The 15,240-nt window shown below is 39.3% G+C and overlaps 1 protein-coding gene across 1 annotated transcript in view; it reads right to left on the bottom strand.

Annotated features, from left to right (window-relative positions):
* FIG4 (FIG4 phosphoinositide 5-phosphatase) overlaps positions 1-15,240 on the bottom strand; it is a 110,715-nt gene that overhangs the window by 58,274 nt on the left and 37,201 nt on the right. The window contains exons 12-15 of the mRNA XM_080666320.1: positions 14,089-14,205; positions 11,856-11,901; positions 3,884-4,032; positions 2,743-2,909 (exon numbers count right to left, since the gene is read on the bottom strand). Coding sequence (XP_080522446.1) covers positions 2,743-2,909; positions 3,884-4,032; positions 11,856-11,901; positions 14,089-14,205 — 479 coding nt within the window. The remainder of the gene's footprint in view (positions 1-2,742; positions 2,910-3,883; positions 4,033-11,855; positions 11,902-14,088; positions 14,206-15,240) is intronic.

Genomic DNA, 15,240 nt, shown 5'->3' on the forward strand with positions numbered 1-15,240 from the left:
GTTGAAATATAAAGAAGCAAAAAACAGCCAGAAAAGCAAAAAGAAAAAAGAATCCAAAAATTTGAAGATAGTGTAAGGAGCCTCTGGGACAACCTTAAGCGTACCAACATCTGAATTATGGGGGTGCCAGAAGAAGAGAGAGAGCAAGATACTGAAAACCTATTTGAAGAAATAATGACAGAAAACTTCCCCCACCTGCTGAAAGAAATAGACTTACAAGTCCAGGAAGCGCACAGAACCCCAAACAAAAGGAATCCAAAGAAGACCACACCAGGACACATCATAATTAAAATGCCAAGAGCAAAAGACAAAGAGAGAATATTAAAAGCAGCAAGAGAAAAACAGTTAGTTACCTACAAGGGAGCACCCATACGATTGTCAGCTGATTTCTCAACAGAAACTATGCAGGCCAGATGGGAGTGGCAAGAAATATTCAAAGTGATGAATAGCAAGAACCTACAACCAAGATTACTCTACCCAGAAAAGCTATCATTCAGAATTAAAGGGCAGATAAAGAGGTTCACAGATAAGAAAAAGCTAAAGGAGTTCATCACCACCAAACCGGTATTATATGAAATGCTGAAAGGTATTCTGTAAGAAGAGGAAGAAGAAGAAAAAGGTAAAGATAAAAATTATGAACAAATACATGTCTATCAACAAGTGAATCTAAAAATCAAGTGAATAAAATCTCTGATGAACAGAATAAACTGGTGAATATAATAGAATCAGGGGCACAGAAAGGGAGTGCACTGACAATTCTTGGGGGGAAAGGGGTGTGGGGGTGAGTGAAGAGACTGGACAAAAAGCGTACACCTATGGATGAGGACAGTGGTGGGAAGGTAACGGCAGAGGGTGGGGTGGGACCCGGGTGGAGGGGAGCTATGGGGGCGGAAAAAGAGGAGCAATTGTAATAATCTGAACAATAAAGATTTATTAAATTAAAAAAAAAATTCTGCGCCTGGGGATTTGCCTCACAATCACTTTAGTCTGTGAAATCTATTGTATTGGAAATTCCATCAGCATGGAGGCAGGAAAAGTGCCACTTTAACAACTTGTTGCTGTTAGTATTTGCAAGTCATAAATAAGAAAATAACTTAGTGTTAATGTTACCGTTCATTTCTAGCTATTTTTTTAAAATCTGTGATATTTACATTCTTAGGCAATTGTCAAGACATGAATCCTATTTAAAAAAATAATGATTTACCCTGGTTGGCATGGCTCAGTTGGTTGGGTGTCAGTTTGATTCCCAGTCAGGGCACATGCCCAGGTTGTGGGCTCAATCCCCAAATGAGAGTGTGCAGGAGGCAGTAGATTGATATTTCGGTATCATATTGATATCTTTCTCTCTCTCTTTCTCTCTCTCTCCCCTCATCCTCCCTCTCTCTCTAAAAATCTATTTTAAAATCTTTTTTTTAATGTATTTTTTAATGATTTTTTACAGAGAGGAAGGGAGAGGGATAGAGAGTTAGAAAGATCAATCAGCTGCCTCCTTCATACCCCCTACTGGGGATGTGCTCGCAACCAAGGTACATGCCCTTGACTGGAATCGAACCTGGGACCCTTCAGTCTGCAGGCCAACACTCTATTCACTGAGCCAAACTAGTTAGGGCTAAAAATCTTTTAAAAATAATAATAATGATTCAATGCCCTCAAACATTTTTATCTACACACTAGAGGCCCAGTGCATGAATTCCTGCATGGGTGGGGTCCAACTGGACCAGCCCCAATCGGGGCAGATCTGAGCCAGGCCTATCGAGAGGAGGAGACAGCGGAAGGTTGGCGAGCCGGCCCACCCCAATCGGGGCCCAATCAGGGCCAGAGTGGGTAGGGGCTGTGGGCTGATTGGGGTGGTGGGGGCTGATTGGAGGTGGAGCTGGCCAGGGTGAGGGACTGTGGGTGGTTGGCTGGCCAGCTCCACCCCCGATTGGTGGGGGGGGTCGATTGGGGGTGGGGCCAGCAAGGGGGAGGGGCCATGAGCCGAATTGGTGGGGGGCTGATCAGGGGCAGGGCCAGCCAGGGGGAGGGGCCACAGGCAGTTGGCCAGCTGGCCCTGCCCCTAATCGGGGTGGGGGGCCGATTTGGGGTGGGGGCAGGTAGGGGGAGGGGCTGCAGGAGGTTGGCTGGCCAGCCCCACCCCAGATTGGGCCAGTTCCCTGGCTGCAGTGGGCATCATAGCGACCAGTTGTTCTGATTGTTAGAGCTGGCTTTTTATATATATAGACTAGAGGCCCGGTGCACAAATTCGTGCATGGGTGGGGTCTGGCCAGCTCTGCCCCTTCAGGCCGGTTGGACAGCCACAGTGCGCGTCATAGTGACCGGTCGTTCCAGTCGCTTGGCATATATATATATATATATATATATATATATATATATATATGTATATGTATATGTATATGTATATGTATATGTAAATATATATATAAATAGATAGTAAGCAGAAATACAGAGACAGAACCAGGGAATCAATATATGTTGTAAATAACTTTTGCATTATGTAAAAGTTCCAATTATGGGTGGCAAAATGCAAACATGCCCCATTTAAAATACAAAGTTTATTCATGCATTTGTTGAACGAATGATTATTGAGCACCTTCTAAGTGACAGATTCTATTTTATTTAAACGTTTTAAACATTTAATTTGAATTTTACTTAACCAGATAGCTGAAAAAAAACAACCAGTATATATATATATAAAATGCCCATTGGGATATGTCTTAGAAGTGCCTAATGCTCCAGAATTACCTGAAAAAGCATTGCTGTAATACCTAGACAGGGTCTGCATGATATCTTTTGAGTGCTGGGTCCATGGTGCTATTTTTCTGTAGGTTTTTACACGATGAACAAGTTGAGAGCCACCATACTGAAGGGACAGGGTATCCCCATGATCTTCATAGAGTTCCTCAAATAACCTAAGCAAAAGAAATACAGACATTAAAGAATTTTAGAAAAAGTATTATGCATTATTCACTTAGTCACAGACTCAAAACAAGGCTTTTACTGTATAAATTCTCTGAACCATTCCTTTCAAGTAGACCCTTCAACAGTTTGAAGAGAAATACAAATGCAAAATATTTTATATTTTACAGTAATAGTCTAATGAGCAACAAAGTCACAGAAAACACTAAAAAGGAAGCAGGGACACCAAAAACAGCCCACTAAAGCCAGACAGTTCTCCCTTATTAAAAGATGTCTAACTATCTGCAGCCTGTCAGATCAATTTACCGCCCACGGCGGAATTTTCTGTTCTCTCTGAATTGCCTTTTGAGAAAAAGGACATGCTCTGATCACACACAGATAGGCCATATTCTTTCATGAAAATACATGTTTGAAACTTATGTTTCTTCTAGTGCCTCTTAAAGACTTTCAGTGCAGTGATAACTGTGGAACTGGCTACTTGTAAGCTGATCACTTCCCTTGACAGCCTTTCTGACTCTTGCAGATGACCAATAACAGCTCTCACTGTATTTTCAAGAAACAATACTTCATGCAATGCCATGGATCCAATGCACAGTGAAGAGAACAATCCTTAATGAGGAATCAATTATTTATATGTTTTCTATTTTAAGTTCAAAATGTATGAAGGCACATTATTATTTTTTCCTAATGTAATCTGGATTTGTTTTTTTTAAAAACCCACTAGTTAAGATTTATTTATTTTGGATTTGTCTAAAGAACACAGTGTTTATTGATAATTAACAAAAAAAAAACATAGCAACAATACACAAGTATTTAATAGAAATATTTATTACAGAATTAACTTGAATAATTAGCAACATAATTTTTGAGAAGCTAAAAGTACAAACGAGTTCATAAAAGTCCTTATTCTTAATCAGGTTTGCTTTCTGTCATTACCAGCATTCAAAAGGCAGAAACTAAGGCTTACCTGACTGCATCTGTATCAAACTGCAGATTAGGTTTGTCAATCAATCCCAAGGAATACAGCTGATAAGCCAAAGCACATTTTCCTACCATAAACTGCGCTGTGTTGGTGCGATCTAAACAGTCCACACAGTTGGTTCGAAGAACACCAGTCTAAAAGAGAAATACCTTAAGACTTTTAGTCATTATTCAGTCAACAAAATGTCTTCCATCCTACTTAGATCTCTTTTCTTTAAGGAGGAGAAGAAATCTGTAGGCAGGGTATTATTCCTGAACAAATAATGAACACGTCTTAAATTATGAAAGGTCACAGAAAAATGGCGGCGGAATAGACAGACGTGTTCCGAGCCTTGTCCCGGAGCAGAAAGAAAGAACAGCTGAGGGTCGCACGGGGAGTGTTTGTTGGCAAGTTGGGGGACAGCTGAACTCCAGAAGAAGTTGGGGGACTGCTAGATGGGGTTCCCCTGACCTGGCAGCCCCCACTGTGGCTGGGTCCCCTCCCGGAACTGCAGGCTTGGACCCAGAGTCTGCGCCATCTTGAACCGGAAAGTGGAGCTTATCGGAAGCCTGAGAATCCACAACTGCGGCACCCACGGAACAGCTGCAAGCCCCAGAACAACGCTCCCCAATTGGCGCAAACACACGGGTTCAGAGGAGCTCTATACTCCACCACGGAAAGGTCAGATTTCGCCTGGGATAAGGTGAGGTCTCTGGTCCCAGCGAGAGAGGAACGCGCGTTTTGCGGGAGTAGGGGGTCCAGGGAAGTCTGTGACTAGAAAAATCCGTGGCTGTTGGGGCTGGAGTGATCTGTGAATGTGGAAGGGGGTCCTCAGACCTGCTAACAGAAGGGCTCTCTAAAAAGCAACCCATTTTGATCTGACGTGCAGGGACACCCTAAGAATTACAGGGGTGTGCCGGCTGCCTAGACTTACGCGCAGCCCTGGAGTTCGCACACTTGGGCTTTTTCCTCTTCAAATCCTTGCTTCTGATTACTAAGCCCAATACATAGGATCACCCAGTTGGGGACACCCTGGGAGACTGCAGGGGAAAGTTGTTTTTCTGGAACCTGGGGATCGGAGCGGGGAGTGACCATTGGAGAGCCAGCTCTGAGGCAGCCCACTCCCACAAAATGGTATTGAGTGCCACAGGGAAGAAGGCTCTAACACTGCCTAGAGAGGCCATAGATAGACCCGGAAGTCAATCCAGAAACACTGCCATCCAGGGGCTGAATCACAAATTGACTCTTGTGTAATCAAAAATAAAGGAATACGAGAAATTAAGACACACCGCCTGCTTAAAATCAGGACTGGCTTACAACACTGAAGAGCAGTGGAACGCAGGGAACTGCAATACTGTCCGGACTGAGAAACAGGCGTGCCAAACAGAACAACAGAGGAAGTGAATGACCTTCACTACTCCACATTATATTTTTATTTTTTTATTTCTTTATTTTCATTTTTTGCATCTTTTACTCAAGAAACTCATTTTTTTCTTTTTTCCTCACTTGATTTTACCTTTTTAATTATTACATTTTTATTTTCAATCCTTATTATTACTACTGCTATTTTATCTTTTTTTTTTTTTAAGTGTCATTTTATTTTCTCTTCATTTTATTTTGGAATTAGTGTTCTACATTCTATTTTTATCTTTCCTTTAGCATCGTTTTACTCTATCTCAACTCTATCTTTATGCCATCACTCTCTTCCTAACCTTCCCCTTTTCGGTGTCCTGTTTATCTTACCCCTTTCCTGATTTAGATTTTCCCTATTCTTTCTGTTTAGCCCTTGTTAAAATTTCACCCTACTTACATATCTAATCTCCAATCCCCTGCTCCAAGTCCATACACACCTCTCTCTTCGCTGTCTTAACTATCCAAAAATTGTTTTTCTCTCTGTCCTTTTGTTGTTGTTCCCTTGAATGTAGATTATATTGAATTTTTATGCTTTTTTGTGAGATTGTTTTGCTTATTCTTCTTTTGTTTATGTTTTTATTTGTTTTGTGCTTCTGTTTTCCCTTGTCTCACTCAATATTAGTTGATGTTGTAGTTTGTATTAATCCCCAGGTATTGTTGCTGGCATTTGCTGGGATTAGTGATTGTTCTATTGGAGTTTTAACCCCAATATATATAGTCTGTTCCCCTTTCTCTCTTAGTCTCTTTTTTGTCTCTCTTACTTTTTTTTTCCCCTTTTCCCAATTTCATTTTTACACTCCTTTTTTTTTCTTCTTTCTTTCTTTTTCCTCTTCTTCTCTCTCTCCTATCCCCTAATTTGCCTTTCTCTGGTGGTCACCTTTATTGGAGGTTATTAATATCGTGAATACATTTCTGTTCAGTGCCTTGTGTGTTGTACCTGGTAGTGCTGTATTTTGTGCCTTTAAATCAACGCAGGAGAGAGAGAACTACATAACCAGACATCCAGAGAAGAGAGACCATGGGGAGACAAAGAAACAGCCCGCATATTAAAGAAAAGCAGGCATCACCAGAAAAGGAAGTAAACGAAATGGAGGCAAGCAACCTTCCAGAAAAAGAATTCAGAGAAATGGTCATAAGGTGGCTGAAAAGAATGGAAGACAAATTCGACAATATGAGCAAGAACCAAGAGGAAATGAAGAAGAACCAAGAAGAAATGAAAAATGACATCGCTGCTGTAAAGAACTCAATAGAAAGCATCAAGAGTAGACTAGAAGAAGCAGAGGACCGCATCAGTGAGCTAGAAGACAAGATGGGAAAAAATACCCAAGTAGAGCAACTTCTAGAAAAAAAAAATTAAAAGGCAGGAGGAGAGCCTAAGGGAACTTTGGGACAACACGAAACAAAACAACATCTGCATAATAGGGGTTCCAGAAGGAAAGGAAGCTGAGCAAGGAATAGAAAACCTCTTTGAAGAAATAATGACAGAAAATTTCCCTGATATACGGAAGAAAAAACCCACACAAATCCAAGAAGCTCACAGAGTCCAAAGCAAAATTAACCCCAAAAGACCGACGCCAAGGCACATTATAATTAAATTGGCAAACACCAACAACAAAGTAAGAATCTTAAAAGCGGCCAGAGAGAGACAGAAAGTTACATACAAAGGAACCCCCATCAGACTAGCAACTGATTTCTCAACAGAAACTCATCAGGCCAGAAGGGAATGGAATGAAATATACAAAGTCATGCAAAGGAAGGGTCTGAATCCAAGAATACTGTACCCAGCAAGGCTGTCAATCAAAATTGAAGGTGAAATCGGGAGCTTCATACAAAATAAAGGACTAAGGGAATTTATTACCACCAAACCAGCAATGCAAGAAATGCTAAAGAGTCTGCTGTAAAAAAAAATAAATAGGAAGTGAAGAAGGAACACAGGGGTAAAGAATAGGAATGGCGACAAATAAGTACCTATCAATAATAACTTTAAATGTAAATGGATTAAATGCCCCAATCAAAAGACATAGGGTAATGGATTGGATAAGAAAACACGACCCATATATCTGCTGTCTACAAGAAACCCACCTCAGAAAAAAAGACACACACAGACTGAGGGTGAAGGGATGGAAAAAGGTTTTCCAGGCAAATGGAACTGAAAAAAAAGCTGGGGTAGCAATACTTATATCTGACAAATTAGATCTCAAACTGAAGGACATAACAAGAGATAAGGAAGGCCACTTCATAATACTAAAGGGAGCAATCCAACAAGAAGAAATAACTCTGGTAAACATATATGCACCCAATACAGGAGCACCCAAATACATAAAAAAAACTCCTGGAGGATATCAAGGGAGAGATTGACAGCAATACAATCATAGTAGGAGACTTTAATACCCCACTATCACCATTGGACAAATCCTCTCAACAAAAAATCAGCAAAGAAACATCAATCCTAAATGACTCACTAGACCAGATGGAATTAATTGACATCTTCAGAACATTTCACCCCAAAGCCACAGAATATACATTCTTCTCAAGTGCACATGGGTCATTTTCAAAGATAGACCATATGTTGGGACATAGGCAAAGTCTCTTCAAATTCAAGAAGATAGAAATCATATCAAGCATCTTGTCAGACCACAGTGGCATAAAACTGAAAATCAACTACAATAAAACAATCCAAAGAAATCAAACACATGGAGACTAAACAGCATGCTATTAAACCATGACTGGGTTACCAGAGAGATCAAAGAAGAAATAAAAAACATCATGGCAACAAATGACAATGAAAACACTACAATCCAAAATCTATGGGACACAGCGAAAGCAGTCTTGAGAGGGAAGTTCATAGCTCTACAAGCCTACTGCAAAAAACAAGAAACAATAGTAATAAATTACCTAACCCAACAACTCAAAGAGTTAGAAAAAGAGCAACAAGAAAAGCCCAGTGTAAGCAGAAGGAAGGAAATAATAAAGATCAGAGTGGAGATAAACAACATAGAGACCAAAGAAACAATACAAAAAATCAACAAAACCAAGAGCTGGTTCTTTGAAAGGATAAACAAGATTGATGAACCTCTAGCCAGGCTCACCAAGAAGCAAAGAGAGAGGACCCAAATAAACAAGATCAGAAATGAAAGAGGTGAAATAACAACAGATCCCGCCGAAATACAAAGGATTGTTAAAAAATACTACAAACAACTCTATTCCAACAAACTGGACAACCTGGAGGAAATGGACATATTCCTAGAAAAATATAACCTTCCAAAACTCAATCAGGAAGAATCTAAACAGCTCAATATGCCAGTAACTATGGAAGAAATTGAAGCAGTCATCAAAAAGCTTCCAGCAAACAAAAGCCAGGGACCAGATGGCTTCACAGGAGAGTTTTACCAAACATTCAAGGAAGAACTAAAACCTATCCTCCTCAGACTATTCCAAAAAATTCAAGAGGAAGGAACACTTCCAAGCTCCTTCTATGAAGCCAGCATCACCCTAATACCAAAACCAGATAAAGACAACACAATGAAGGAGAATTACAGGCCAATATCCCTCATGAATGTAGATGCCAAAATCCTCAACAAAATTCTAGCAAATCGGATCCAGCAGTACATCAGAAAGATCATACACCATGACCAAGTAGGGTTTATCCCAGGAATGCAAGGATGGTACAATATCAGCAAATCAATAAATGTGATACATCACATAAACAAATTGAGAGATAAAAATCACATAGTCATGTCAATTGATGCAGAAAAAGCATTTGACAAAATCCAACACCCTTTCTTGATAAAAACTCTCAACAAGGTGGGAATAGAAGGATCATACCTCAACATAATAAAAGCTATATATGATAAACCCACAGCTAACATCATACTCAATGGGCAAAAACTAAAACCATTTCCCCTAAGAACAGGAACAAGACAGGGATGCCCACTCTCACCACTCCTGTTTGACATAGTACTGGAAGTATTAGCCATTGCAAATAGACAAGAAGAAGAAATAAAAGGCATCCAAATTGGAAAAGAAGTAAAGCTGTCCTTATTTGCAGATGACATGATATTGTACATAAAAAACCCGAAAGACTCCATCAAAAAACTAAGAGACTTAATAAATGAATTCGGCAATGTAGCAGGATACAAAATTAACGCCAAGAAATCTATGGCATTTCTATACACCAACAGTGAACTTACAGAAAGAGAGACTAAAAAAGCAATCCCATTTTCCATCGCACCAAAAAAATTAAGATACTTAGGAATAAACCTAACCAAGGAGGTAAAAGACCTATATGCAGAAAACTACAGGACACTGAAAAAAGAGATAGAGGAAGATGTAAACAGATGGAAGAACATACCATGTTCATGGATTGGTAGAATCAACATCATTAAAATGTCCATACTACCCAAAGCAATCTATAGATTCAATGCACTCCCCATTAAAATACCAACGGCATATTTCACAGACCTAGAAAGAACTCTCCAAAAATTCATCTGGAATAAAAAAAGACCCCGAATAGCCACAGCAATCCTGAGAAAGAAGAATAAAGTAGGAGGGATCTCAATACCAGATTTCAAGCTGTATTACAAAGCCACTGTCCTCAAAACAGCCTGGTACTGGCACAAGAACAGACATATAGATCAATGGAATAGAATAGAGAATCCAGATATCGACCCAAACCAATATGCACAATTAATATTTGACAAAGGAGGCATGAGCATACAATGGAGTCAAGACAGTCTCTTCAATAAGTGGTGTTGGGAAAATTGGACAGATACATGCAAAAAAATGAAACTAGATCACCAACTTACACCATACACAAAAATAAACTCAAAATGGATACAGGACTTAAATATAAGACGGGAAACCATAAAAATACTAGAGGAATCCACAGGCAGCAAAATCTCAGACATATGCCAAAAGAACTTTTTCACTGATACTGTCCCTAGGGCAATGGAAGCCAAAGAGAAAATAAACAAACGGGACTACATCAAAATAAAAAGCTTTTGCACAGCAAAAGAAACCATCAACAAAACAACAAGAAACTCCACTGTATGGGAGAACATATTTGCAAATGTTATCACTGATATAGGTTTAATCTCCAACATCTACAGGCAGCTTATACAACTTAATAAAAGAAAGATAAATGATCCAATAAAAAAATGGGCAACGGACCTAAATAGAATCTTTTCGAAAGAAGACAGAAGGAAGGCCAAGAGACATATGAAAACATGCTCAAAGTCACTAATTATCCGAGAGATGCAAATCAAAACGACAATGCGATACCATCTCACACCTGTCAGAATGGCTATCATCAACAAATCAACAAACAACAAGTGTTGGTGAGGATGCGGAGAAAAAGGAACCCTCGTGCACTGCTGGTGGGAATGCAGACTAGTGCAGCCACTGTGGAGAACAGTATGGAGTTTCCTCAAAAAACTGAAAATGGAACTCCCATTTGACCCAGTAATCCCACTCCTAGGAATATATCCTAAGAAACTAGAAACACCAATCAGAAAGGATATATGCACCCCTATGTTCATAGCAGCACAATTTACAATAGCTAAGATTTGGAAACAGCCTAGGTGTCCATCAGCAGATGACTGGATCAGAAAACTATGGTACATCTACACAATGGAATACTATGCTGCCATAAAAAAGAAGGAATTACTACCATTTGTAGGCACCTGGATGGAATTAGAGAACATTATGCTAAGTGAAATAAGCCAGTCAATGAAAGAAAAATACCACATGATCTCACTCATTTGGGGATAATGAAAAACATTATAAACTGATGAACAAAAAGATAGATACAGAGGCAGTAAAGCATCAAACAGACTGTCAAATTACAGCGGTAAGGTTAGGGAGAGGTGGGGGAAATAAGAGATCAACTAAAGGACTTATATGCATGCATATAAGAGTAACCAACGGATGCAAAACATTGGGGGGTGAGGGCATGTATGGGAGTGGGGGGGGGGCAATGGTAAGATATGTACACATATAATACCTTAATTAAAAAAATTTAAAAAAATAAATTATGAAAGGTCACAGTTGCTGCTCACTTATTGTTGCAACAGCATCATTACACCTTTTAGTCTATATTTGAATTTTCTTCCTTAGTTTAACAAGATAAAACACATAACTAACATTTTCTACATGTACCAATTAGTAAAATACATGCTTTTTTCCTGATATGTTTCCTTTACTGTACAAATCAAAATATTCATTGGTTGAAGCCATATTACCCTTAAAGCATAATTAGTGTATGTAGTGATCATACCTGGCTCATTTTCCAAAGTCATTCTAACTTATTCTTTTCACATTTCAGCTTATGTTTCTATTTCCAATAATAAAATTTATAATATATAGAAAAAAATCTGTGGGCCATTATTATTTTAGCTGTATATCCTTTGTAGGAGTTAAGCACCAGCAGTAAGGCTTTTAAAAATTACTCCCAAATAATTAATAATTCTGCATTAAATAAGAAGTATGTCTCTCAATGGTTGCTTTCAGAAAACGTCATATACTATGATACAGATTCTATTCATTATTTATATAATGTTGTCTATACCTGCAGGCGACCAGTGGGAATCACACATCCTCCTAGATCATTCCACCTGTTTAAAAAAATATATGCTTTTAAAAAAATTTTAATAATATAACCTGTATTCATTTTTGTTACTAGATCGTTATTGAGAATCAAACCAATAGAGCTAAAAGAGCCAACATAATCAGCTATTCCGCTTACTTTCATTCTTTTGGGAAAGTTAGTATGTAAATAACTGAGATGGAAGGCTCCCCTCAAAGAAAGGAGCATCTGGGCTTGTCCCACAGCCCCACACTCCGGCGTTCTGTCACCCATCTTCAACCAAAACTTCTCTTGCTTTAACTTAAGCGGATTTCTTGCTTGAATCCAGAGATGAGTAATAATTGCAGGGCATCTTTCTAATAAAATAAGAATAAAATCTTCCAAGCCTATCTTCTCCCCTCAATGTGAGGATTCTCTACCTCCTCCAGCTTTTCTTCATGGAGCTTCGTTACATTCCTTTGGTGGTTTTTGCAGACTTCCTTATTATTTTCCTTCCCACTTACGTTCTCCACATGCTAGTGACTGTATGGGGATATGTTCTAAGTATGCTATCATGATATTATATTTTAATTATTTAAAAGAAGACAATGCAGAAAAGAGTTAGCATAGCAGGCCTGACTGCTATCCTCAGAAAGGCCTGCTTACAAGGTTGGCCGTTGGCTGGCTTCAGAGAACTTGAGTTCTCACCATCCCAAAACAGACATGAGTGACTCACTGCATCTAAACTGTTTGTAGAAACAATATGGTTTTGCTGAATATCCCCTTTCCTTCTGGGAGTCTGGAATGTTGGTACAAGCAAAGCAGACTGCCTACAGGACCAGCCTCCAATACAAACAAACAGACAAACAAAAAACCTGGCACTGCTTGGTCGGTGTGGCTCAGTGGTTGAGGGTCGATCTATGAACCAGGAGGTCATGGTTCGATACCTGGCAAGGGCACATGCCCGGGTTGCAGGCCTGATCCCCAGTGTGCAGGAGGCAGCCTATCAATGCTTCTCTCATGACTGATGTTTCTATCTCTCTCTCCCCCCATCCCTTCTGCTCTGAAATAAAAATATATTAAAAAAACAAACAAACAAACAAAAACCTGGCACTGAGTCTCCAATAATCTGTCCTCACTGACAACAGGTGCTGTCACAATAAGTTGCTTGGGGAATTAAGCATGTTCTGTGTGACTCCCCTAGGAGAGGACGCTGGAAGCTTGCATCTGGTTTCCTCTGGACTTTGCCCAGATGCCTTTTCCCTTTGCTGATTTTGCTTTGTATCCTCTCTCTGTGATAAGTCATAGTCATGAGTGTAATTGGCTGAGTCCTTTGAGTTCTTCTAGTGAATCACTGTGCCAGGCAGTGGTCTGGGAAACCTCTATTACCGGTGTCATAGAATTCAAACTATAAAAAGGATTGCCCCTAAAGACATACACACTAGTAGTTTGTTGTATTTTTCTTTTTTAATATTTTTTTATTGATTTCAGAGAGGAAGGGAGAGGGAGAGAGATAGAAACATCAATGATGAAAGAGAATCACTAATCGGACGCCTCCTGCATGCCCCCCACTGGGGATCGAGCCCGTGACCCAGGCATGTGACCTGACCAGGAATCAAACCGTGACCTCCTGGTTCATAGGTCGATGCTCAACCACTGAACCACACCAGCCAGGCAGTTAGTTGGTTTTTTTTTGCACTTTTTTTTTACCATTATAATTAACTTTGTTAACTGAAAATATCTAACATGGGTTCTTTAAAAGGTAAATAAAACATAGATCCTTGATCTGAGACGCTCACAAAGTATTTTAGTACATAATGGTAATGAAGAAATATTTGTGAGCAAATGACCAACTATAGTACAATGATAAATACTATTTTCATAAAAATATTAGTACTTCATCTAAAAGAAAAAAATTTCCCTGCTCCTATTTAATACTGAAAAATAGAATTCACTGTAGAAAATTTTACTTTACAGAAATATTTCATATCATGTTTATTCTATGAAGCAAGATACAAAGACTCCATGGCTCCCATGTCAAGGCATAGAACCCTTGAGGAAATCTGGTACCCACATGAGTGTTCCTTACACAGTCACACGAGCAGCTTGTCTCGTCTCCCCAAAGGAATAAATTCACCCATCTTCCAAGTAGTACAAACTGCTCATATTTAGAATATTTTTAACCCATGGAGCAAAATGCTTTAATTTATTTTAAGGTTTTAAACACCATACATACTTTTCATCTGGCCGCAAAATGCTACAGTAAGAATCAGGGCGGTTTACAAAGAAACCTGTTTTCTTCACCACATTCTCTGCGATCACATTCAGTCGATCAAGAACATTACACAGCTTGCTGCGGACAGGAGGAAGAATAAGAAGAGTGAGAAGAACCCAAGTTTTAATACCTATTTATCCTCACATCTAAAGCAAATAAAGTCGATAGTAATGATTTTCAGGGATTTCATCTTAAAAATCTCTGGTGTGTACTCAATAGGGACATTGTAGCAATTTCTAGAATATAAAGTATATTCAATAACTAATAAGATTTGGTGCAAAGGGACACAAAGGGCCTGTAAATTAATATAAACTATTGGCAAACCTTCCTCTTGGCATATTACATCACTGTAAGAGCTTCCCCAAAGCCTTGCACTCCTCATATCAGTCACATCAATGCCTGTTCATAAAATGACTAAAATGACTCTGAAGACAGCACAATGCATAGTGTGGGTGGCGGGTGAAGAAAAGACTGGAAGATTAATTAACATGAATGGCACCACCCTGTAATCAGGCTTATTATACTTAGGGAAAGTGTGTTGTGGGTGTATCTAACTACATTTAGAAAAAGGTGTTATTTAGGAAAAGGTATTATTTAGAAAAAGGTATAGTGAGTTAAGTGCAAAACAATAAAGTAACATTTTTTAAAGACCTCAAAATAAACCCACTGCTTGTATGATGCCTAGTAAATGAGTAAAAAGACAATGCAAAGTTAATGAAAGAAAGTTCCTTGGAGATGTTCTGAATCGGATCATGACAAGTAAAAAAAGTGGGAACGCACCCTTGGTAGAAGTGGAGGAAATGGGGGGATGAGGGGAATAACAAGACCAAAGACTCGGGAATGGGACCCTGGCTGCCACATCGGGAGCAGAGCATGAATTTCAGTTTTTCAGAAACAGAACAGCCCAGGGAATAAAAACATTATTACATTCTGGAACCAACCCGGTAATGGTTTTAACATTCCATCTAGGAGTGTGGATTTACTATAAACACTGGGGAGCTACTGCAGGTTCATCCATGAGTGAGATCATCTGAAAGGTGACAGAGAAAGCGACTAAACAGGGCCAGAGAATAAAAGAGAACAAAGTGAAATGAGTGCCTTTATGGAAAGGGA

The sequence above is a fragment of the Plecotus auritus genome (genome assembly GCF_963455305.1).
Source record: "Plecotus auritus genome assembly, chromosome: 4".
Taxonomy (NCBI): Eukaryota; Metazoa; Chordata; class Mammalia; order Chiroptera; family Vespertilionidae; genus Plecotus; species Plecotus auritus.